Genomic DNA, 23,908 nt, shown 5'->3' with positions numbered 1-23,908 from the left:
GAAACAAAAACTACGGTCGATCAATGGCCCAAACGCACGTTACATTGAGTCTACACTAAAGTAGAATTCACTTGGAGTATTGGCTACAGTTCAGACAAAACCATCGGCTGGAGGCAATTATTCCTGAGCCAGATGTCAGCAGGAAACACCCGGCTCGGAGGCGCATCGAGGTTCTGATCCTATTCCTTTCTTACCCTATTGCCGAAAGCTTCGCCGGCTCAGATTGGCGTAGTAAATCCCCCTTGCGTATCGTAGCCTACCTCGTCTGAAATCACTGGAAGAAATCCTCCTCCGGCGCACCGTATTGGTTGCTGGCTGCCCTGTCTGTGTGGGCTGGAGAATGACGGGGGCGGACTGCAGCACGCCATCTGACCGAAAAAGAGCCTTCTTCCTCTCCCGGTAGAGAGGCGGCTTTCAAATTGGAGATGTGGGTGGTGGTGGTGATGGTGGGGGCTTGAAATTAACCCTCTGAGTCTTCAAGATTGGTCTTTTATGCAAGACATTGGGGGGTTCCCACAGTTGTGCCATGTCAAAGACCCCCTATCAAGTAGCCTAGTCAGCACAGGAAGAAGACAGGACAGATGTGACAGATGTGGGTTTTACTGAGCTAAGGTTCTACTTGTTTTTCTTTATGGAGCAGCAGGTGGATGGTATAGGCAACGTTATTCTGAAAGTAGGCTACAGGTTGAACTAATCAGATAACTTTTAAAATTCCAGATTTATATTTATTGTACATTTAAAAGGACATATTCTCTCAATTAAGTTGGGAAAGTAGGCCTATAACAACAATAAAATGTAATGCTTTTTCTTTTACACCAAGCTCAAACCCTTTAACATAGGCTATAAGTTTATGTCCATGCACATGCAGAACCAGCATCTCAACAACCTTACTGCTTTCAGAGTAGCACTGTTATTGCCAGTAGCATAGTTTTTTTTATTGCACCCTGCTCTCCATGAGGTTTCTTCAATTTAATTCCCCTGTTAAATGTGGGGGTAGTTAGTCCTCGTTCAAGTCATGTGGCCAACGACAGAGAGTGCAGTATTGCTGTACTAATGCAAATGGCTATTTTTGATATTGGGCTAGGCCTATAAAAATAAAACTGACTATTTGACTATTTTGCACTGCTGATGCCAAGATTACATCATACACAGCTCAGTGCACCTTACATTAATTTCCTTCATGATAATCTTTTGATATCCCCCCGAAGATAGGCGATAGTATAGAAGCCCCCCTGCTGTGACGTTGTGGTCCCAGTGGTCAACCATTTAAAGGTGGAATCAGATATTCTGGAGAACACTCGTTGTCATGACTTTTTTGTCAAAATCAGTGAATATCTCCTCACAATGCAATACCTGCCCGTAGGCTACTGTGTGCTGGGGGAGAAATGTAGTGTTAATACACAGCCTATGGCTGTAAATGTAGGCCTAAGTGTATGTAAACAAATGGCCCACCATAGTTAGCATGCCTAATTTACAGAGCCAAGGCTGTGTATTAATACCGGATTTTTCTTTCAGCACAAATATGGACAGGTTGGTTGCGGATCGTGAGGATATATTCACTGATTTTTGACAAAAAGTGATTTCGTCAACAAGCATTCTCCAGAATCGCTTACTCCACCTTTAACTGACAGGGGGCATTTTGGAGAAAAAAAAACTAAACCTGGGGCAATGTTTTTGTTAAATGCCTCCATGAAGTGCTCAAGACAGGATTGTCCAAATACTTTTGGCCATGTGTTTTATTACACAGTCAGAGTAACTGAAGCATCCTGAGTGGGAAATAGTCTATTTAGCTTAGAGAGGTTGCCAGAAGGGGAAATATAGTGTAACACTGTAGGCCTATATCTTTTTCAACAGATAGGTAAAGTAAAAGTGAGTTAACATAAAATATTTATCAATAAAAATGTGCTCCAAAAGTTCAAGGTCGAATATTAATTCAAATGTCAGCTATACCCACATATCACTGGGTGGCAGTAGTGCCTCTCTGAATTGTTTGCTCACAGTCAATAAACAACGAAGAAGGATGGGGGAGGAAGAAGGGACTGGAAGAAAGTAGGAAATGGAGCAGGAGAAGAAGAAGTGGCTTTAAAAAACAACAACTAAAAACAAACAAAAAAACAAGAACAGGGACACTTGGCTGTCTGTTAACAAACAAGGTTACACACTTATCCGACAGGTATATGACATTTAGTCTGTTGAATGCAAAGTGCTGTATAATTGATGTTCCTAACATGCATTAGCTTCATCGTCAAACCCACAGGAAGGGGATACAGAAGCTAATATTAGCTAGTCCTGCTCGTTGCTGGTATTAGCTAACTGCTAGCTGCAGCTCGGTTGGCCGTCTGCGAGCTAAAGGTGTCAGCTGCTGTGCCGTCGTTTAATATTCGTTTCAGACCTTATTCGGCCGAAATGCTGCCAGGTTAGTGAGCCTAAAGGCAAGCTAATTTTAGTCCCTGTTTCACCTGTCTGTCATCCCGACTGCTTCCTCATGCTAACACCCTGACTGTCTGCTAACATTAGCCTCCTTCTAAAACAGCTGTTGTTGTTAAAGTTAATTTAATCGTATCTGTCAGCGTGTTCACCAGTCATCAGTGACCGTTTTTGTAATGGCTGTTTTTTTCTTTTTCGCTTTTTATCGGTTAAAAAGGTCAAACGTTTGGTCATGTAGCCCATTTTCAGTTGCACTGTTTTTCCCTCAGCGGCTAACTAAATTAGCAAACAACTAAGCGATATAACTGAATGTAGTGTGACACATGTCCGTGTTAGAGCAACTTTGATTATCTCAGCTAACTTTAGCACACTTTTACAACGGCTGGACAGATAAGGGCATGTAAGTGAATCATTAATCAACGACGTTAGTCGTTCCTCAGTTTATTCCTTTTATTCAGGAGCAGCTTGTGTTCTTATACAGACATGGTGAGTTAAGATATTTGTAATTGTAATCTCTTCGTATGACTGGTAGCAGGTGTAAGGTAAAAACGTTTGATTTGTATTAGTCCCTTTATATAGAATTACGTATTATAAAGGTATTTGTTACCAGGCTGCGAATATGTACTGCTTCTGGACGATTAATGTTTGCTTCTTTTAACTGTTAAGCGTTTTAAACATCAGGAAGTAGTGACAAATGCCTGTTATTGTGTTATTGTTTTGCAGAGCCCAATGTGGCGTCTTCACATATCTTGTTTTGTCTGACCAACAGTACTAGGAGCTCAAATATCTTAAGTTTACTGGAACACAAAGCAGAGGGAAGCAATGCACACAACAAGAAGGATTGGGGGATTTATACTTTTTGCTTGATAATTAACTAAGACGATTAAGCTGTTGTTGAAATAGTTTGGCAATTAATTTTTCTGTTGACCATGGAGTTGGTTCATTGAGTAATTGTTTTAGCCTTGCTGATCTGTAGGGTGGGTGGTGTGAATACAATATCTAATTGCGGTGTGTGTATCATTTACAGTTCCTCTTTATGGAATAAATTCAATTGAGAGAAAGTCTAGATAAAATAATCATAATGTGAGTGTTTGCGGTTTGTCCAGGGAATTGAATATGATACTTCACATATATCATATGATGCAAAAAGGTTTTTAAATGTGTTTTAACATGAATTGACATTCTATGTTACACCCCAAGTTTTAAAAAGACTAGCAGCCATTGGATTAAACAATTTGGCAAAAATCTGTGCCGGTTGATACATTGATATCATCATAGTGGCGGTTCTTTCTGCTCTTACTTTTTCCATTATCATGTTTTAGCGTTGATTTTTGATTTTTTTGTTTATCTAAAAGAATATATAAATAATTTATGATGGAATTATATTCATCATTTTGTTCTGCTTATTCACAATGTGTTTGGAAACAGTGTGCGTTAAACTCCCTGTCTTTTCAGATAACTGCCTGATGCATGATGGGAGGTTTGTAAAAGCCTTTTGACACCTGGAAGTGGCTGCTGACATGTTGGACCTGAGACTGACCCCCGGGAGCCCCCAGTCTGGCTTTTCTTACGAGAGCCTGGGGAAAATGATGCCACAGATTATGGATCCAGGACATCGTCTTCCATGAGATTCCCATTTCACAGCGCTTGAATCAAACAGCTGTAAGCACCATGGAGAGAGAAGCAGCCGAGAAGGAGATGGATGGTGTTCAAGACTCTGACGAGGAGGCGCCCGACGGTGCTTCCCCCTGGACTACACAGCCTGGTCAGTGGGAGTTCACACAGAATTATGCTGATGACGATGACTGCGAGCCGGAGGACAAAATGGCCCCAGATCTCAATTCTCAGGACAGCCCAGATCTAGCCACTCTGCTAGACTCTGGGATCGGTGAAGCAGAGTATGGTGGACCTACAGAGGCCAAAGAGGACGCTGAGGAGGAGGAGGAGGAGGAGGAGGCTTCAGGTGGGTTCCAGCACGGCGGCGGCGCAGATCACGAGAACTTGCATGTTATAAATCAAGAAGAGGATGAAGCTGCGAAGGAGCAGCACATGAACGGGGAGTCTGGTTGGAGGAGCATGGGAACCGGGAGGAGATTTAAACTGAGGAGCGGCGGATCGCTTCCAGAGCAGAGCAGTCAAAGTGCTTTTCCTTCCATCCCAAAAGGCAACGTTATGCCAAGCGGCGGGCGGCACAAGCAGACCCGCAGGCGTAACCACCACCACCATCAGCAGAACCGGAGCCGCAGGCGAACGGGCAACCAGCTCGTCTTGGCTTTCAAGGAGATGCTGTCGGAGTCTCTGAGCTCCTGGTGCATCTCCTCCGTCCACATGATGATTGAGATTATCGTCACATTAACTCACTACTGTGGCGTCGGCGTGGAGACGGGAGGGGTGAAACTTTACAACTTTGGGCAGCGGCTCCTTGTAAAGTTCACAGATACAGCAGGATTGAAGGAGGATGCCTGTCGGATTCTGAAATGGACTAAACGCACAGGAGCAGACTTGGTGGATAAAGTTGTTAGGTCAGCTAAGTGGCTAAAGACGGCTGCCTTAACTTGTATGACTGTTTTCTATGCTTTGGTTATTCTGGGTTCCCACTGGGCAAAGGGTGTGGCAGTACGCCTTGGCGGAGAGAGGGGAAAGCGCTATTGGACAGCTTTTCAGGAGTCCAGGTTTTGGAAGATGGTGGAATCCCTCGTGGAGAGAATCCGAAGCAAATTCAGGAGGGTTGGCCATGCACCACAGTCCAGCTACGAGTCACCCGGCAAAGCAGGGAGATTCCCCCCAGGCCAGGAGCTGGAGAGACTGCTGGCTTTGGCCGAGGTACCGGAGGAGGAGCTAGACCCCTTCACAGTGCTCGGTGTGGAGGTGCACGCCTCCGAGGCTGAGCTGAAGAAGGCCTACAGGCAGCTGGCTGTCCAGGTGAGTGTGTGTGTTTGTGGTTTCTCTGTGGCTTAGTGGAAAGTATCTGAATTAATGACAAATCAGGCAGAATTTTTCTCTTTAACTCATGCAACCTTCTCCCCTGTCCTTTCTTTTTCAGGTCCATCCAGACAAGAATAAACACCCACGAGCTGGAGAGGCCTTCAAAGTACTGAGGGCTGCCTGGGATATTGTCAGTAACCCTGAGACACGACAAGAGTATGAGTTGTAAGTACACACAAAAAGTGGTTATGACAGGACAAGTACATTCTAAATCGAGTATCATCTCATTTAGACGTATGTTTTCTTAATCGTTTATTAGTTTTATGTATTTGAAAAGTTTAACTATTCTGTAGAATTGAAAATTCTTTTTTTTTTAAGAAGATTCAGGGTTCCTACATTTTTAATATGTGCAAAATAGTGATGGCCTAGTAGAATTTGACTGACTCTGTCCTAGGTCCATCGTTTTGACATTTCCATCTTTCTCTTCTGAAATAATTCAGTCTAATGGGTCTATAATTGTGCGAGGATAAAGAGTGTGATTGGTCTCTTAGTTTGGCCTGTCATGTTCATGTATCACTAACAACTCTTTCATTCCCGTGCAGGAAGCGTATGGCAGCAACCGAGCTCTCAAAGTCCATGAACGAGTTTCTCACCAAACTGCAGGATGACCTGAAGGAAGCCATGAACACCATGATGTGTACCAAGTGTGAAGGAAAACACAGGTATGTCCTGCTCCCTACACACCCATCATCAACCAAACACCAGCGTCAGATATTTCCTAAGACTGAAGATAAACATTATGTATTGCACGCAGCTGAATGGTGTCTTGTGTAGTAGACTTTCACCACAGTCGTGTTTAATTTGGTGGCCTGTGTGTGTGTGTTTGCAGGCGGTTCGAGATGGATCGCGAACCTGCTGAGGCCCGCTTCTGTGCTGAATGCAACCGCTGCCACAGTGCTGAGGAGGGGGACCTGTGGGCCGAGTCCAGCATGTTGGGCCTACGCATCACATACTTTGCCTTTATGGATGGAAAGGTCTTCGATATTACAGGTGAAATTAAGCTTTTTCTAAAGATTGTCTGCCCCTCTAGTTATTGTCTTAATTAACAATTATATATTCCTATTCTGTAGCTTCCATGAGTTTGTTTATTATAACCGTCCATCCAGCTCCATGCCTGTATCTGTAGGTAAGACCTTTTCTCTCAGTCATGTGACCTGTTGTGATGCTGTCATGTTTCAGAGTGGGCAGGTTGCCAAAGAATAGGCATTTCTCCTGACACACACCGTGTGCCCTATCACATCTCTTTTGGTTCAAAGAACAACACCAATGCACCACGACAAAGGTACGTCCCTTCAAATGAAACACATACGCGTTGTCTCAGGGCCACCAGATGCCCTCCGTTTAAAAAAATATATATCATATTGGGGTTGTGGCTCCATGGTAGTAAAGCATATATTTTCTCACCACGGTTCGTCATTCATGCTTTTTTTTGCAAAATTAGAGAGCTTCAACTATTTTGTAGAATTAATGTTCTTAAAAGAACAACAACGTAAAAGCTTGTGATGTTAAAAGGATTTACTTTTACTGTTTGTTTTTTGTAATCCAGTTATACTTTATGTTGTAATGACCATTTAAAGAAGACTATGCTTGAACATCCTAACTTTCTCTTGCAGGCCGCCCTCAGAACACGTCCCAGGTCCTACTAACCCTGCAGATCTGCAGGACTTCTTCAACCGCATCTTCAAAGGAGCACCTCCTAACGACATGTCTGCCAATGGGGGCTTCTTCCCCCCAGGTCCGCCCAATCCACCACACCCACCTGGTGCTGGGGTGCCCCCATTTGTCCCTCCTACAGGCCCAACGGGTTTCTTTGTGCCGGGGGGCCACAGGCCAGAGTCCAGCGAGTCCTGGGCCGAAAGTGGCAAACCCCCCAGAAGGAGGAAAAAGGTCCGCAAACCCTTCCAGAGGTGAAGTGTGTAGACTTATCAGTGTGTCAACACAGGGACAAAATAAATAATGGCCATGTTTGTCTCTCGCCTGCCTGTTGGCATGCCAAGATCTGAACCTGAGAAGATTCATGTGGGTAAGGCTGCTTTCAGATCAGCCAGGGGAGAGAGAGAGACTGGATCATGAAGAGGAGCCTGTTGACTGAATACAAGTATTGAAGCAGTGACGGTGCTTTATCTCATTTGACCTTATTTACTTTAAGACGCCTGTAGCCTTGGCATTGAAATCTTTATCAGAAGGCTGTAATGACACATTTTCCTCTCATCATTTCCTGCCAAATTCTGCAATGCATGATTTATTCACCTGCATTTTAACACTTCAGTTGTCTCACTTTTGTTGATAAAGTTTTGTATAAGATTAGTTTAAGGGGTTGGACAGTGCGTCACTTGACGAGAGGGAAACAGTCAGTGTGACAGTGAGTTATGGATCACTGTAATCAAGATGAAGACAAATTATGACCTGGGCAGCTTTACTGTGTTGGTGGCATTCATGTTAGTGGCTTGTGGGTCTAGTTCTCGCCTATCATATTTCAAGAATGAATCTAATTCACCCAAACTAAATTTACAAAAAAAACAGGAGAGCATTTTGAAAACTTACATGCAGCAGACACATTTCTATGGGTGAGCTGACCTTGTGAGAGACCTTGGCCTTAACAATAAAATCTAAGGGGAAGGTATGAATCTCTGGTACTGTGCGTACAGACAGCTTGAGAGGGCAAGATATACGTCAGTATTCATACCTCAACAAAAGTCTCACATGGTCAACCTCCAGCATAACGGATCCCGAGGCAACTAGCATTTATATTAATTTTCCTAGTTCTTTGTAAATGGGGAAATTGTCTCTAAAACGGAGATGATGCACAATTACATATTACTTGAATCTTTCCGGAGCAACTCTTCAGTTATTAAATAGTACACACACACACACACAAAAAAAGTAGTCTAAAAACGATACTCTTCTTAATAAACGAACCTTGCGCTGAATATGTAAAAAAAAAAAAAAAAAATGTTTTTGAGATGTTCTGATTCAAACATCTAAATCCTAACTGCTGTCTATTGTTTCAAATCTAACAGCAGGGATGTGTTCAGTGGCGTTATTGTGATCCTGAGCCCACACTGAGCTACTTCATGAAGGTCTCAAAACTTTATTAGGGGCACCTTGACATTTTGAAATGTTACTTTCTTTTTACCCAGGGATTCGTTTCTGTGAGCACATTGATCTCCACTGCCCCCTGTTGATTCACTGTGCAAGCACTCATTAAAAAGTCAGTCCGAGTAATAAAACACAACATTTAACTCCTACGTGTATGTGGTTTGAGATCAGAAATTGTGTTTGTTTACAAATACTGACGCAAGACTGACCTTTATGTAAACTTACAATACTTCCCAACCTATGTTTATTTAGTTTGACTTTAACCACTGACTTTATAATTGGCCTTTTATAAGGTTTTGAGTTTCATGCAATGTGAATTCAATAGTTCATTTCTATAAAAGCACATTTTTGTTTCCATTAGGGTCCAACTTCCGTTAAAATAAACATTTGAAATAATGAATCACATCAGAATTTTTTTTTCTAGCCATCCAATACATTTTAAGTGATTTATCTTTATCTTCTTATTTCAGGAGTGTCATCTCAATGGCTCCCCAAATCTTACTGTGCAATTAAATGAATAACCAGACTTTGTTTTACCATGTGCCATAAAGTAATGTTTAATTAAGGTTACTACCGCCACCTGGATGTGATTCAGCTTTTCAAAATGTCAAGGTCACAGAGTCAGAGAAATGTCATCTAATACGTCACCACATGAAGGCCTCGAAAAAATAATAATTGGTTGTATTTTGGGTTCCATTTCTCACATAGAAGTACTTTAATTTCATCATAGGTTAATTTAAGAAAAACAGAACTGTAATTGTTTACATCTGACGTGAAGATTGTGAGAGTGTAGTGAAATGACTATTATGTGTGATAAGGCAATTGATCAAATATTTTTTAATTGACTGTTGATAAGTACATTGCTCAATGATTTTTATTATTTTGTTTTTTGTGTTCATTTGCACACCATACATAACGTGAGAAGGATTTTGATCAGTCATCAATTAATTTAGCCTAAACAGACTGTAGCTCTCTTTCAGTGGAATCTAAATGCTACATGATTTGAAAAAATACACTCTCGCGAAACCCCCAGCGTATCAAAATTGTTATATGGCAATATAATGCATTAGGGTGGTTTGCCTGGAAGCCTCAAAAGAGGAACCTGTTAGTAAGTTTGCCATGTTTCTCTGCATGTGTCAAATTGTTCCTCTGGTATTTGACCAGATTCCCTGACAGGGATTTGGTTGGTTAAAATTCTATTCCTTTTAAATGGAACCAACTCGAAATGTTAAAGTCCTGGATTTATATTATTCTGACTATTTGACAGCAAAAGGAAGAAGATGGTAGTCAAACTACAGAACTATGAAAAGTTCAATTCATTTTTCAAGTTGTTCAGGGTTATATAAGTTTGTTATTGTGTGATAATTGACAAAGATGACTTGGTTAATTTGTCCCATTTTTTCCTCTTACAAACTCTTGGCCCTCGAAGTCTGTTCCTGCCTTGGAAACTGGTTCCACCACGTCGAACCGAGTACGTTGTTTTCAACACGTCCACCTTGACTTGAGAATGTACAGTGCTGTTTGTTTATGGTCACAGTCCAAAGTCCCAAGAGGTCACTTTCACATGTGTTTTTTTTCTCTTTTCAAGTTTTTCAACACAGAATATGCAGAAGTATTGCAAAAAATATCTGACAATCATCAGGGTTTTTTGTAGGGAATTATGATGCGAGTTCCCTGGCTGGCAAACAGTTTTAAAGTATCACCGTTGGGTTTCTTTCCCCCTCTGCTTTATCTGGTTTTCAAAATAAAGATGATTTCCTATATGCATATTGTTGTTCCGTTTTAATTCTCAGTATACAATACAAATTAATTTGCAGCTACTTACTGCATAAACAAGTTATACCACTTTAAACCAGGTCACTTAGAGGTTATTAGCTTGCATAGGTTCCATCCTTCAAATTGGATAATATATTTAATTTAACTGGAAACCCACACTGAAAAGGGGCTTTCTGTCACTGTTTTGCCTCATATGGCTTTTCCATGCTCTGACCTTATTAACTGATGGGGCAAATAGCCATGGAAAGAGTGCAGGGTATGGCTATCCCTGTGCTCCTTAGAAGGAGTCGTTTCAGAGAGGGTGCAGACTCATGCACGCTGCTTGATTGGAGTCTCCTTTATTCACTTGACTCATTATAATCTTTTAGAGGTAAGATAGGGTTAAGTAAAATCCTTCCGAAACAGCCTGTAGTGATCTTTTGATGCCACATCACCTTTTCTCAGCCCGGTTCCTCAGCTGTCCAGCAGTGAGCACTTTCTTTTAACTTATGTGATTATGTTTCTTCATGTAACATGTAGACAAACTGTTACAAACCTAACTAATGTTTCTTAAATTATCATCAGGTCTGAGATAAACAAAAGTGGACAAATAAAGTTTAGTTAGGAGGAAGCTTACGTAGTGGATCCCGACAGCTCGACAACTTGTCATTCATTTAAGCTGACAATAAAAATGGACTGAAACAAATTCTTGTCTGCCCATTCCTTGCTGTAGAAAGTAGATCACTCTAAAACCAAAATGTTGGTGACTGAGCAAGACAAGCTTCCTTGTTTTGGATTCGTATGATAGCCATCAGCTTTTTCCTAAACCTGTTCTTCCTTTCAGGTTAAATGTGATTTTTCTTGTACTGTGTATTGTCTTTCGAAGTGAATCATTTTAGCCTGCGTCTTGAGAGCCTTGTGAGGACCTTACCACTCATTCTTTGTTTCCTGTTCTCAAATGAATCAGATTCATTCATCAACTCTTGCTTGGCGCCATGTTTTTCCCTCCCTGGTCATGCACCCCGGCTGTGACTTACCCCCTTTTAAACAAACCAGACAGTATTTTGAAACATTATTTAGCCCCCGACCTCATGTTCATCTTGTGATATATACACTTGCACACATATATCTGCTAAAAAGACAATATTATTTAAAATATTTCATCATGTACACCAGTCCTTTCCCCTCTAGTTATATAGAAAACTTGAATATATAATAGTATCTGCAGCAATAACCGCTTCAGCTCCTGCTCGATCACATCTTCCACGTCCTTACAGCTTTCCTTTCAGAGTCTCCATGACTTTGCGTAGCTGAGAACAGTCTCGATAAGCCACCAGGCCTCCGTGGTTGGCCCAGCGGTCTGCTCCTTTGTACTCGGCATAGGGCTGGTGATAGGTCAGTTCTGTCAGCTGATCCTGTGCTCCGGAGCTGGACTTTAGACTCTGGGTCAGGTCCAGCACTCCCCCTCCCAGGGCCAGGAGCAGGGCGTGAGGAGCGCAGGAGTCCCACTTGAAGGTGCTTCCCTCAGACAGCACGTAGACATCAGCCAGGCCCTGGATGACGCACAGGATCTTGAAGCCGGCTCCGGAGGCGTACATCAGCTTGTCGGGGCCGCACAGCGAGCTCAGGGCTTCCTTGACCACCGGCTTCTCGCTGGAGCTCAGCACCACAGACAGCCCCCCTCCAGGCCCAGGCTTTGGCCGGGACTCGGAGCACGCTTTGATGCTGCCACAGGACACCCCCCAGAAGGACTTCCCCCTCCAGCTGTGAATGCAAATAATAAATTAGTGGTGGTTTGAGAATATTTTGCACTTCAGTGGAGAGAGAGAGACAAGCTCACACAACAGCAACCCAGAATGACACCGAAGATGACCGAGTTCCCTTCCTGCAACAGTTTTTTGTGTATTTGGCCATCTATCAGTTACGGTGCAGCATAATCATTCATTTGGAGCCTCCGATCAATCGAAGTCCATTATTTACCCCCCTTTTTTTTGCTATACTTTTGAGTTCCACTAGCTCCTGAGAGAAATATATGATTCTTTAGATCCTAAGTGCTTCACTGCTTTTTCAGAGCTATCTCACTGAAAACAGCAGCCAAATACCGGCACCAAGAGCATTAAGAGATTGAACCAAAACAGTAAAGTTGTGGGTTAAACAGCTTCACAATGAGCTGAAACTATTAATATCTTCAAAGCCGAGGGGAGCTTCAGATTCAGGTGATAATCCTCTGGTTTTCCGTAGGTTAATCCCTACAACCAATCGCTTTGTCATATTTTCCAAATATCTATTATAGCAGCTTTCTGCCAAAAGCTGGCAATCTATTGTATTACAGCTTGGTTACATAGCTGCACACAAGGTTCAGGGGTTTTATCAGGTTGTTTAAGTGAGTTTTAATAATCTTTTGAGAATTGAAGGATTATATAAATTAAATATACAGCAAGAACAATACTACATTTATTGAAAATATCCATATTTGGTGTGGTGGAAAAAATAGAACTTAGTGGCCACCATATGAGGAACAGCTGTACAATCTACTGCAACACGATACACCTACTCTGCCATAGAGTTTGTGTTTTTAACATTCTTCCCCCCACACCTAACAAAAACAAAAAGGGAACATTATAAACTTAATGGCAGGGCTGTTGTACTGGACTGTACTCAAGTCAAGTTTACTTTATCAGTAATGTTGGGAAACTTTTTGCCTTTTATAATACCAGACAAAGAAATGTGGAGACACAAAGATTCAATGAATCTATATGAGATATCAAACTGTTTAGAGGACAAAGGAGTCCTATGCTTATAAAAAGGAATATAGTTGCTGTTTGAATGTTCCAACATGTCAGAAACTCAAGAGGTCCAAGAGGAAACATTTCAGATTATGTGACCATCACACATTGCATTGATATTTTTTTTTCAACTTACCCTGCACCTGCTGGATCTTTGTAGTTGAATGGCTGGTTGATGACGCCCATGACGGGCTGGCCTGTGCTCCGGAGAAAAACCCCGATCAGGACCAAAGCACAGTGCAGACCTGATGGAAACAGGTGGCCCTCCTCCAGCACCTCCTCTCTGCCCTCTATGTACTGGCTCGTGGCGTCTTAATGAAGAAAAAACAAGACACAAACAGTCTTCACTGAGGCTTTTTTTTTACTCTACTGTAGGGTAAGATTCCTGCTTAAATGTGAACCACGCTTTTTCTCGTCAAGAATTAATATCAAAAAATTAACTAGCCTTAAGACATAGAATGTTAAGTTACAGCTTCAGAATACATTATATAAATAAATAAATAAATAAAATCTAGCACACAGTCTGCTTGGACAACCAACCGCTGTATTTAAAGCTTCTTGGTTAAGAAAACCAGCCTATATCAACCATTTAGAGCTTGAAGTTGGAACACTATTCTATTGAGTTGTTTGCGCGAATGATACATTAATACCATGTTTTGCTTTACATTGTGGAGCTAACTGACATTGATATAGCCGCTGGGACTGATCCCAAGCAAAAGAAGTGAACATGCATAGTGACATGAATGCATAAGAGAATATGAGAATCAATCAATCATCAATTAGAAATGATATTGACTATTCATATATAGACAGTATAACTCAAGATCACAATTTTTTTTATGATTGATTGTGCAGCCCTACTCTACTGCTACTGCGAGCCTGGATGGTCGTCTCTACCTATGGGGTCGATCCAGATGCCGAGCTCAGAGGGGCTGAGGGGCAGTGTCAGACCCTCTGTGGTGAGGTGGGTGGTCTGGGGGTCTTGGTGGATGGCTTGAGCCAGCAGAGAAGCAGCAGTGTGGTCACCGTCCAGCACCGTGGCAAGCAGCTTAGCGGTCCCTTCCTCCGTACCGCACACTGTCACCGTCACACTCTCTCCTGGTGACACACAGTCATTTGAATACTTTACAACCAAGCGACACAGCGCAAAGTGCAGCACGCCAATATAATCAAGACAGTCACACCTTCATGTGTCAGCTTTTAAATGATGTTATTACTGTGATTGTGATGATTCAGTCAATGTGAAAGATCATCAAAGTCAAGTGATAGTTTCAGTCCTGACTCAAATAAAAAAGGTGGAGTGCTTATTGTAATACAGAACATGTTAATCTTATATAGTCCTATTTTCAACAGATACAAGATGATTAATTCCTTGGGGCCCAAATCCACCACAAGATTTTGTTTGGTTATTAGCAAGTTTGCTTCAGTTTATCACTTTGTCAGATGAATATCAAAACTTTAATGTAAATGCCTAGAAGTCAGTACGAAGCACAAGGTTTAGAGCACCGGTTCACAAACTCACAGTAAGTCAACTTGTCAGGGAATTATGACTTTTAAAATAGTGCTGTTAAACTTTTCAGATGTTTTATACACCAATCAAATAATCGTAAGTGTCAGCTTTAATATCAACCAATTCAGGAAGATGGTGAAAACTCAATTTTTCGGGGATAGCCCTCATCACAAGAGTAGCCAAAAAGGCAAAACCTGCTTTTGTTGTTCCAGTACTTTCACAGTGCAAATTCTAAACTACTTAAATACCACAAACCAACTGGCAACCTGAGCCGCAAATCTGAAGGATCTGCCTTTGAAGAGAACCGTTGAGGGAACACAGGGATTTACTAGTTTACACGAGAAACATGAACGTGACATGTGTGTGTGTTGCGTGAAATATTACCAAGCCCATTTTCAAACTTGTTGGACTCCTCTCCATTGATGAAGCCAGCCATCTCAGGGAACTGAACCAAAGAACAGACAGGACATGATTACCAACCACCACCACCACCTACTCATGTTCGTCCACACCGTCAATATACTCCCACACGCGGCCAACTTCTCCTACCCGGGCCTCCACATCGTGACGGATCATCTCCTGGATGATGACGTCGGCCAGCGTCTTGAAGTCCTGGATGAACTTCTTGTTCTTGTCATCTCCTTTCTTCTCCTGAACGAGCAGCTGGAAGAGATGAGACTCCTGCCTGCACACCCGGGCAACGTTGGCCGCTTTCTCAGCCACCCGGAGCAGCGAGCTCAACAGATCAGCCATGCCTGGAGAGGGCAGAGAGAAGAGGGAGAGGTTTATAGTCAACATGGGAGATGGAAACTGTCTGTGTCTGTGTGTGTGTGTGTGTGTGTGTGTGTGTGTGTGTGTGTGTGTGTGTGTGTGTGTGTGTGTGTGTGTGTGTGTGTGTGTAAATGTGTGTGAGAGAGAGAGCGATAGATAAAAAGGCGGGTCATACTGTCTTGCACACACTGAGCTAATTATAGCCTCAAAATGAAAACAGGGCATATCCGAAAAAAGACAAGGGCTGCGAGGGAGGGATGTGGTGGCTTGAGGTCTTTGCATGTGAACCAGCACAGTATCACTATCTCTATGCAACTCACAGTCCTCTTTAAAAACACAAACCAATAAAACACTCCAGTAATCCAAGTTTGCACATGCATATTTGGAAAATGTCAGTATGCAAACCTATAACCAACGTTATGCAAAAAAAGTGAGTAAAAAAAAAACACGAAAAAGTGACACCTACACATTGTTGAGTGGCTGCTATTAGCCATGTCTGAGGAACAATGCAGCAGCTCTATTTTTTGGGGAGATGGAAAAACATTAAAACTAAATGTCAATTGATTGTTTGGACTTAAAATAAAATGCAAAAAAAATGCAACTCCTGTCAGCTAACTGCATTCACGTCACTAGTCTTCACATCCAGTGAACTGGTTGGTTAGGGTATAGCTTAGCATTCAAGAGGTTAAAAGATGTAGCAAAGGAATTTAAACGTCAGACAACCAAAAAAAAAAAACACTGAAAAAGACCAAAAATCTTACCAAAACCGAGGTTACCTCTGTCGCTCTCAGTAGCTGTGACGTCCTTTCCGACCTGTAACTAGCTCGTTGACACTAAAAACAGGATAGTTTAGTGACACTCGAATGAAAGAGGACGTACAATTTAACAGAGAATGTTGTATTAATTTACATAGGGGTCTGGTCTAGTTTATTTACGTCAGCGCTAGTTTCCTGTAGCAGGAAGGGCGGAACTTCTCATCTAGGCCACTAGGCAAAAGGTTCAGACACAGGCTGCAGAGCACGGTGAGTGAGATCGACAAGGTACGGACAACAGGAAATGCAGCCGCGGTGCGTTCATGTGCATTTAGGAATTTAAAGCTTCAGCTAAATTGTGGGGCGATTTTAGTTATTGCTGGACAGTTATGCTGAAAGTATCTTTTTAGACCACAACTATAACAATAATACAAACAATAACATTTTAATTGTAGAACACCTTTCACATGAGAAATGCAGCTCGAAGTACTTTACAATTTAAATATTACATTTACATCTTTGCAATAAAACAGATAGAAAAGAAAAGAAAAAAGATGTAACCAAAACACCATTTAAAAAAACAAAACACTACAGGATAAGATGGGCCTAAAGTAAGAATGCATCAGTTGTCATCAGCAGGGTCACAATTTGAACACAATAAGTAAAAACTCAGAAAGTTCTTTGACTATGGCCTATGTAAACAAACTGATCCATTAATGTGCCTTATGTGAATTCAAATTGTAAAAATTATTCAAAAAGTTGTACTTTACTTGAGTATTTCCCTTTCATGCTTTGTACTTACATCATCCTTTACATTTTCAATGCAATTATTGTACTTTATTGCATTATATGTTTGAGTTGCTATTACTTTTCATATAGTTTTATTCATACAAAATATAACTATGACTTATTAATTATCTTTTTGTATATATGCATTAATCCCTCAATTATCATAATCCAGAAATATATCTGAAATGAGCCATTGTGCAAAGGGAGTCATTTTACTTTTGGTAATTTAAATAGATTTGGATGCTTACAGCTTGTGCAGTTTTATTGTAGTGTGAGTTTGAAAGCAGGACTGTAACATTTTTAGACTATGGTATCTTTTACGTAAGATCTGAGCTCCTGTTCCTCCTCTGATATTTACATAAACTCCAGATGTCAACATAAGGAGATTTTCTGGAGGAGTACGACACTTTTGTTGATGAAGTTGGACACATGCTTTAACATTAAGATGTGTCATGCAAGAGAGCAATGCAACCAATGCAAAATATTTATTCAGATGGTTTATTAAATAAAACTTGCTGTGGCTCATGTGTTATACCAGAGTGCTTAGGTTCCCATGAACTAGAAGGGTGGTGGTTGTTATTATGTTAGATAATGAAGGTCCAGTAATCTAATTTACAGATGAGAAGAAATTTGAAACCGTTTGTTTCTTCTGCTTTTGCGTCTGTAGAGTCGGTACAACTGTTGTGGGTGAAAATACATTAGAGGTAAATGCTGCATTTTAAATTTTTTTTTTAGAACACCCTGGATTTATCTGGACCTAATTGAAAACACAGACACACTAGACGAAATGTCGAAACTTGATCACACTCTAATTACATTTTCGAGAACAAATGGTTTTTGGTCAGGGCTCTGCATTAGTCTTCCATTACGCAGGGGAAGGCAGCTAAGAAGCCTTTGTATGGCTGATCAATACAGCAAAGTGTCAACAGTAAACTGGGCGAGGCAATCGTCAGATTACTGGACAAGCTATCATTTGTATAGGATCCTTACAAGACAGAGGAGTCTCCTCAGATGGAGGTAAGAACGGCTAAATGCTTGAGTTAAACATTTAATTTCTTAACATTTTAAAATCTTTTTCTTGCTATTAACATAATATGAAGTGTACAAATCCTGTTGCAATATTTAATGTATGAAAATATACAGAAAACAAACAATCTCTCTCAGGATTGTACATTGGGAGAATGACTGAAATTGTTTGTTGCAGGCCTCAGTGAAAATGTCAGCATTGGAGAGTTGCATGGTCACTATTGTCGAGGTTTTCCACAAATACTCTGGTCACAAGTGCAAGCTGAAGAAAGCAGAGCTCAAAGCGCTAATCAACAATGAGATGAGTCATTTTGTAATGGTAAGTGTCAAATTAAAATAAAATCATGTTTGTGGCAGCACTCCGTAGTGTAATGTTTGTAATAACTCAAATAACTTTAAGTTACATGCCTCTTAACAAGCATGTCTAATTTTCAGTTAAAAGTGTGTCACAGTTGAAACGTGTCCTGTTGTCAATTAAATACTTGAATATGTTGACAAAAAGTACTGTTGGGATGTCAATGTGGGTTCATTTATTGGTCCGTTGTCAGTCCAACACTGAACTTGTTTTGACGTCTGGCCCTGAAATGTATGCTCTATAGATAATGAGCCTTGACTATTTTAGTTTAGTTTAGTTGTATTCGTGCAGATAAACAAGATTAAAATGGCAAGAAGATGCGCATAGACATACATAAATGCACGGGTGGGACAAAAGAAACCCCGAAGGGCTTATAAAGGATGTCCACCTGACATTAAAATAAAATAAGGTAAAGAAATAAAGTAAAAGAAAAAAGACAAACAAAAATAAAATTAAAGAGCTAAAACAACTACAAAGTCATGTTACAAAAATGAAAATACATCTAAGTACATATAGTAAAAAAGCAATGTAAAGATGTAGCTAACAAGCAAAAACACAATATAACATACATTCAGTTTAACACATTATCGTAAGCTTTTAAAATGAGGTACATTTTAAGATGTTTTTTGAAAGTAACTAAAGATGAGTGTTTACGTAGAGTAACAGGTAACCTAAAAGGACTATATACTTGTCACACACATATAAATGACCAAAGTTGCCTCAGGTACTTACTAAGCTACCACCACCTTCTGTTAGTCCAGTCAAATGTTTAATGTGTCAGCCATTGCCTGAAGATGTTACACCTTACATTCCCTTCTTCCTGCTGCCGAAACAGAAAATCCACGAGAATGAAATTCTGGACGAGCTGTTTGATGACCTCGACCAGAACGGAGACCTGGAGATCGACTTCCAAGAGTTCATCGCCCTCATCGCCATGGTTACCTCAGCGTGCCACGAACTCTTCAAACCAGCCTAGCCATTCATTCATTATTGGTCAGCATGTATAATCATTACTCATTAAAAATGTCATCGCAGAAAACTGAGTGTCCGAAACTCTCTAAGTGGAACTGAGTGATTAGTGTAAAACAAGGAGACTGAGAAGATTTTTGACCAGCTCTGATCTTTGTTCCATCTTTTTGTTTTTAGTATCCTAAAAGTTTTTGTTTGCATCAAATATAATGTGTAGTTGATGACAAATCATTGAGAACCATACATTGACATTACATACATGACTTTCCTACTGTTCTGGATATGTTTGTTGGCGGATTAAGAACTGCTCTGACTGTTTACCAAACAGCTCTCCCTTGTGGAGAATCTGCACCCTGCTAAATGCGAATTAATGAGTCAATGCATGTCAAACTCGCTCAGATAAATGCAGTGTTTCACAGTCACATCAGGCGATTCCTAATGCAAGATTTTGGATTTCATTGCTGATTCACCATCTCAGATTCCTTTCCATAAAATCCAGGATCTTTCTCCAGGCGTCTTCCTGGGCATCAGCGTGGGATGCGGGGTAACCTCCCCACACGGTGATCACTGCAGGAGAAAGAAAACAGGGCAGAGTAACCATTAGGATCACTTTCCTTAATAGCACGTATTCAATATTACAATGAACAGCATCATGCTAGCAGCAAAATGTGATGTACGTACAACAAGAAGTATATAAAACAAGATTTGGCTGAACAGCAAAAAAATGCAGCCCTGCGATGGAGCTCACGTTTTGGTTTGACGCTCCACATCGACGTTCTTGAATTTGGTGTGAATGGCGGCTCGATCAGGTGACCAGCACCGGGGTATGACAAGCAGGTGAATAGCTGGGATTTACCTGCAGCACTCAGGGTCTCCTGGATCTGATGACCAACAAAACTGTGCAATGAGTACATAGACACACACGTTTGCAGTGTGCCCATAGACAAGTGCAAACAAGTGTTCAAGTGAAAATTACAGCAAACAAGTTTAAAAATCGGCAAAAAAACACTAAAACAATATGATCCATGAGTATTTAATAAATAGCTTACAACATCAATCATTGATAACATTGTAAAATAAGTGACAGTCTACCAGGTTTGCGTTCTCTGCGCTTGAACCGTTCAGGTCGTCTTCGCCAACTATGTACATTAACGGACAGGTGAGGTGCTCCACCTGCAAAAGGACAAGAGGTTCTCCTAGGTCAACGTCAACGTCACACGCACCCACCCACCCACACACACACACACACACACACACAAACACCTCACCTTCACTTTGCTCTCAGGGGAAATGTTATCAGGCGAGGAGATGGCTCTGAAACTGACGTATCCTTGATCGTCATAGGTCCAATATTTCTGTTCACTTAAAAGCACAAGTTAACACTGTTCATTATTTTTCAATCAGTCCTCAGGAAAACAGTTCAGATCGTTTAAAATACAGGAAAGCCTTTCTGACTAGATATGACTATCGATATGACAATTAAATAAACAACTAACTGTTAATCTATAAGACTTGAACTACCGGTAGTTCTGTATTCTATAGACCTATGACACCTGCAACTGGACATAAACCGTTCAGATGAATTCATGCGACAATTTCACAGTCTTAATTGTCTGTACCTCCTTCCTAATACAAGTAGCATCTTTATTTACTTTGTACCTTTCAAACTCTTCCGTCCTGCCCTCTGCATCTGTGAGCTTGATGGTACTTCCTATTGGGCCATTGATACAAATCACACAGGACGGCTGGAAAGGAGAACAGAAACTGTCGAACATCAACAAACTTTATCCTACAAGCACACCAAACCTATCAGAAGTCATAATTAACTTGCTAGGCATGGTGTATATTTATTTCCATACCTTTTCATTCCAACATGCAGCTGTGACTCAACTATGTGTTGATCGAACTTAAGATTTAGAAATGGATGAGAGATGGGCCTTTCCAACATACTTTGACACCAGTCTGAGTGGCGATTCGAAGACTGAGGTAGACTCCGAAGGAGAGACCGATGATCCCAACTCTGTCGCCACAGACCTGATGATGATCTCGGAGTAGGTGGAATGCTGACTGTCCAAAAGGGACAATATCATTTTAGTTTTAAGTGAGCACCCTTTTTTTCCCTTAAACAAATTAAGTGATACATGCACATGAAGCAGATTTTTTTTAAATAGCATAGGATAAAATAAAGCCTGCAACTCATCTGACCTTGAAATATGAATCACCAACATTGATGCGGTTCTTTGGGCCAGGCAAGTCTTTGTGGCCTATGTAGGCAAGGGACAGGCTAGCATAGCCCTTGGATGCAAAGAGGGCAGAACGGTATTCCACCAGTCCTCCACCCATTCCCCACAGATCCAACATGGCTGGAAATGGGCCTGGGCCTGCAGGAGAGCAGTACAGTAGATGCTGCTTAGTGGAAACAGTCTTTCCATCAAGTCATACAATGTGTGAGTGAATGCTGCAAGTCTTGTGCTCACCAGGGGGTAAAAACAACGTCCCTATGATACCATCCTGGCGAATCTCTACCCTCCGTACGCCCGGTGCCATGTACCAGCGCTCAGTACTGACGGCAGCCAGCTCCGTGCTCCCTCCCTCACTGGGTGAAACATGGCCCTCCAGTAAGGACATGAGCACCACATAGGGAGTTTCTACGTTCTTTTTCCTCAACCTGAAAACAAAGAAGACACATTTCAGCCAGGAAACTATCAATAACTATTAAACTTTTTTTCTTTTTTTTTTATCTCTCATCACCTGCCTCAAACCTTCTCTTGAACCAAGAGTTGGCTGCAGGCCCCAGAAAAGTCCCATTGGCTCACAGCCCAGATATGAACCCCCGACTGAATGGTCCCTGGTCACTAAAGAGGGGAAGGAGAGGAAGAAGAGGAGAAGGTTACCAGCTGCCTGCATAGTAGTCTCAAATTAAATGGTTCAAATGATAAAATATCTAATTAAATCGCAACTATACACTACAAGCTGACAGGTTTCAACATAACCCTTGGCATGCTGGCCCGGGGCAGTAATATGATATGCAAGGCAACTGGCCTGCCAGGACCACTGACGGCTGGTCACAGTTTGTGCGTTTTTGTAAGATTCAAGTGGTTAAATGTATATCATTTGTAATGTATCAACATTTCATCTCATTAACTAAAAGAAAACAACCAAATCTAAAGGGAAAGTCAATGCTGTACATATAATAATCACCAAAATTAAAAAAATATTATTTTTTTTTTTGGCTGCCAGGCCAGTGAAAATATACAAGGGGCCAGTAAAAGGCTAATCTACTTGCCAAGCAGGCCAGTTGGGAAAATGTTTTACGTTGTACCCTCTTTGTAGATTTTTTAAAAATGAGATGTGACACTGGCCGCGAGTTAAATATATACGATTAGCTGCATGCACAAAATTACAATAATGGTGATAATTAATCTCACACTAGCTTTCCAACACTTATTGTGACCAGTTTATTGTGTGTTGTAGAATGTTTGTGCTACAGAAAAACCATTACATTTCATCCCAAAGAAACAAAGTCAGCGGGACTCACAGTTAATAGTGCCATCTTCAGTTGAGTTATAATGTGCGAAAGCCTCCCACAGGTCGCCATCCTCACTGTGCAACCGTGCCCACATTGTGACAGGACAGTGTGGGGGTAGGAAGCCTCCTTTAATGCTAATCTGCTCATCTACGAGGGCACGAATAGGGGTGGCGGTCAGTACAGGTGCTGGTCTACAGTCGCTTTTCCACCGAACACCACCTACGGGTAGAAAAAAAAGACAGAGATATTAGAGAGTATACTGTAAATGCTCCAATATCAAAGAATTATAGTGAGTTGTCAACTCTCGAGGGCAGATTAAAACATCTGTGAGACATTTCCTTAGTAAATAAATGACAATTAATGATTTGTTCGTGCTTAGTAAGGTATGTATACTGCTGAGGTGCAGTTTGTGAATATTTATATGATACAACTGCTCTAACAAATCAGGAGTAAATCATTGCAGTTCCCTTTTTTAGACAGCACAGTCTAAATATTAACTGTGTTTTGCGTGAGTTCTAGAAAATGCTTTACACTTGAAACAAAAATAGGCCCTATAGGATAAGTACACGTATTATCTCGGCGGCAGCTGGGCATATTTGCTCAGAGTCATAGTAAATTTTACTGCTCCACTCGAGCTCTCCAACAACCCACTTGATAGACAAAATACAGAAAAAACAAACAATATTCTTACCCGAAGCACAATGCAAAGACGCCAGGTTCCGGTGCACACTGACGCAGAGGGCCATCCTCATTTGTATGAGCTGCCGTACTGCTGTCACACTCATATGTGCTCTGACCATTGTGGTGTTTCTGTCGACCCTGTAAAGGAAGTGAGTACAGATCAAACAGGCTGTGTCTTTCTTGTGAAATAAGGTTATTGTGGTGAACGGAAGTGAAGAGTTAAATATTAAACCTTACAACTGATTGGTTGCTGCTTGGATTCGTTGAGACTTGCTCCTTGGTCCTGTTAGCAATTAACTTTAGAACTTTGTCCAGGATAACTTCCCAGCCCAGTGCTGTGTTACAAAACGGACGTAAAAAGCTGCTTTCTGACTGGAAAATCCTGGACTTTTATATGGTTAGTCATTATCATTCTGACAGGGATCCTATTGGACCTTTTACCTCCCAAGTAAATGTAAAGACAGTTCAAATATG

General features: G+C 41.2%; 4 protein-coding genes across 4 annotated transcripts; 2 read left to right on the top strand and 2 right to left on the bottom strand.

Annotated features, from left to right (window-relative positions):
- Nucleotides 1-2,035: 2,035 nt before the first annotated feature.
- dnajc14 (DnaJ (Hsp40) homolog, subfamily C, member 14) lies at nucleotides 2,036-10,145 on the top strand. The gene is made up of 7 exons (XM_080025694.1): nucleotides 2,036-2,173; nucleotides 3,883-5,349; nucleotides 5,471-5,577; nucleotides 5,955-6,074; nucleotides 6,242-6,402; nucleotides 6,592-6,694; nucleotides 7,026-10,145. Exons 2-7 carry the CDS (start codon nucleotides 4,099-4,101, stop codon nucleotides 7,321-7,323), a joined length of 2,040 nt encoding a protein of 679 aa, XP_079881820.1. The 5' UTR covers nucleotides 2,036-2,173; nucleotides 3,883-4,098; the 3' UTR covers nucleotides 7,324-10,145.
- Nucleotides 10,146-10,276: 131 nt separating this feature from the next.
- Nucleotides 10,277-16,262, bottom strand: inpp1 (inositol polyphosphate-1-phosphatase). The gene is made up of 6 exons (XM_080025695.1): nucleotides 16,095-16,262; nucleotides 15,112-15,317; nucleotides 14,947-15,007; nucleotides 13,950-14,150; nucleotides 13,189-13,363; nucleotides 10,277-12,030 (listed from the first exon to the last, which is right to left on the bottom strand). Exons 2-6 carry the CDS (start codon nucleotides 15,313-15,315, stop codon nucleotides 11,538-11,540), a joined length of 1,134 nt encoding a protein of 377 aa, XP_079881821.1. The 5' UTR covers nucleotides 15,316-15,317; nucleotides 16,095-16,262; the 3' UTR covers nucleotides 10,277-11,537.
- A 1,828-nt stretch (nucleotides 16,263-18,090) lies between these two features.
- On the top strand, nucleotides 18,091-19,231 carry LOC307249776 (protein S100-B-like; the record flags this gene model as incomplete). The annotated part of the gene is made up of 2 exons (XM_080026628.1): nucleotides 18,091-18,219; nucleotides 19,091-19,231. 2 exons carry the CDS (start codon nucleotides 18,091-18,093, stop codon nucleotides 19,229-19,231), a joined length of 270 nt encoding a protein of 89 aa, XP_079882754.1.
- Nucleotides 19,232-19,690: 459 nt separating this feature from the next.
- LOC307249775 (acyl-coenzyme A thioesterase 1-like) lies at nucleotides 19,691-23,553 on the bottom strand (the record flags this gene model as incomplete). Its single annotated transcript, XM_080026627.1, has 11 exons — nucleotides 19,691-19,791; nucleotides 19,973-20,105; nucleotides 20,317-20,397; nucleotides 20,493-20,586; nucleotides 20,884-20,969; nucleotides 21,175-21,291; nucleotides 21,430-21,605; nucleotides 21,702-21,892; nucleotides 21,980-22,079; nucleotides 22,763-22,972; nucleotides 23,445-23,553. 11 exons carry the CDS (start codon nucleotides 23,551-23,553, stop codon nucleotides 19,691-19,693), a joined length of 1,398 nt encoding a protein of 465 aa, XP_079882753.1.
- Between the last annotated feature and the right edge of the window lie 355 nt (nucleotides 23,554-23,908).

This window comes from Ammodytes marinus (genome assembly GCF_949987685.1).
Source record: "Ammodytes marinus genome assembly, chromosome: 4".
In the NCBI taxonomy this organism is placed as follows: domain Eukaryota; kingdom Metazoa; phylum Chordata; class Actinopteri; order Uranoscopiformes; family Ammodytidae; genus Ammodytes; species Ammodytes marinus.
The sequence above is the reverse complement of the archived record's forward strand: the minus strand, read 5'-3'. Positions and strand labels throughout refer to the sequence as shown.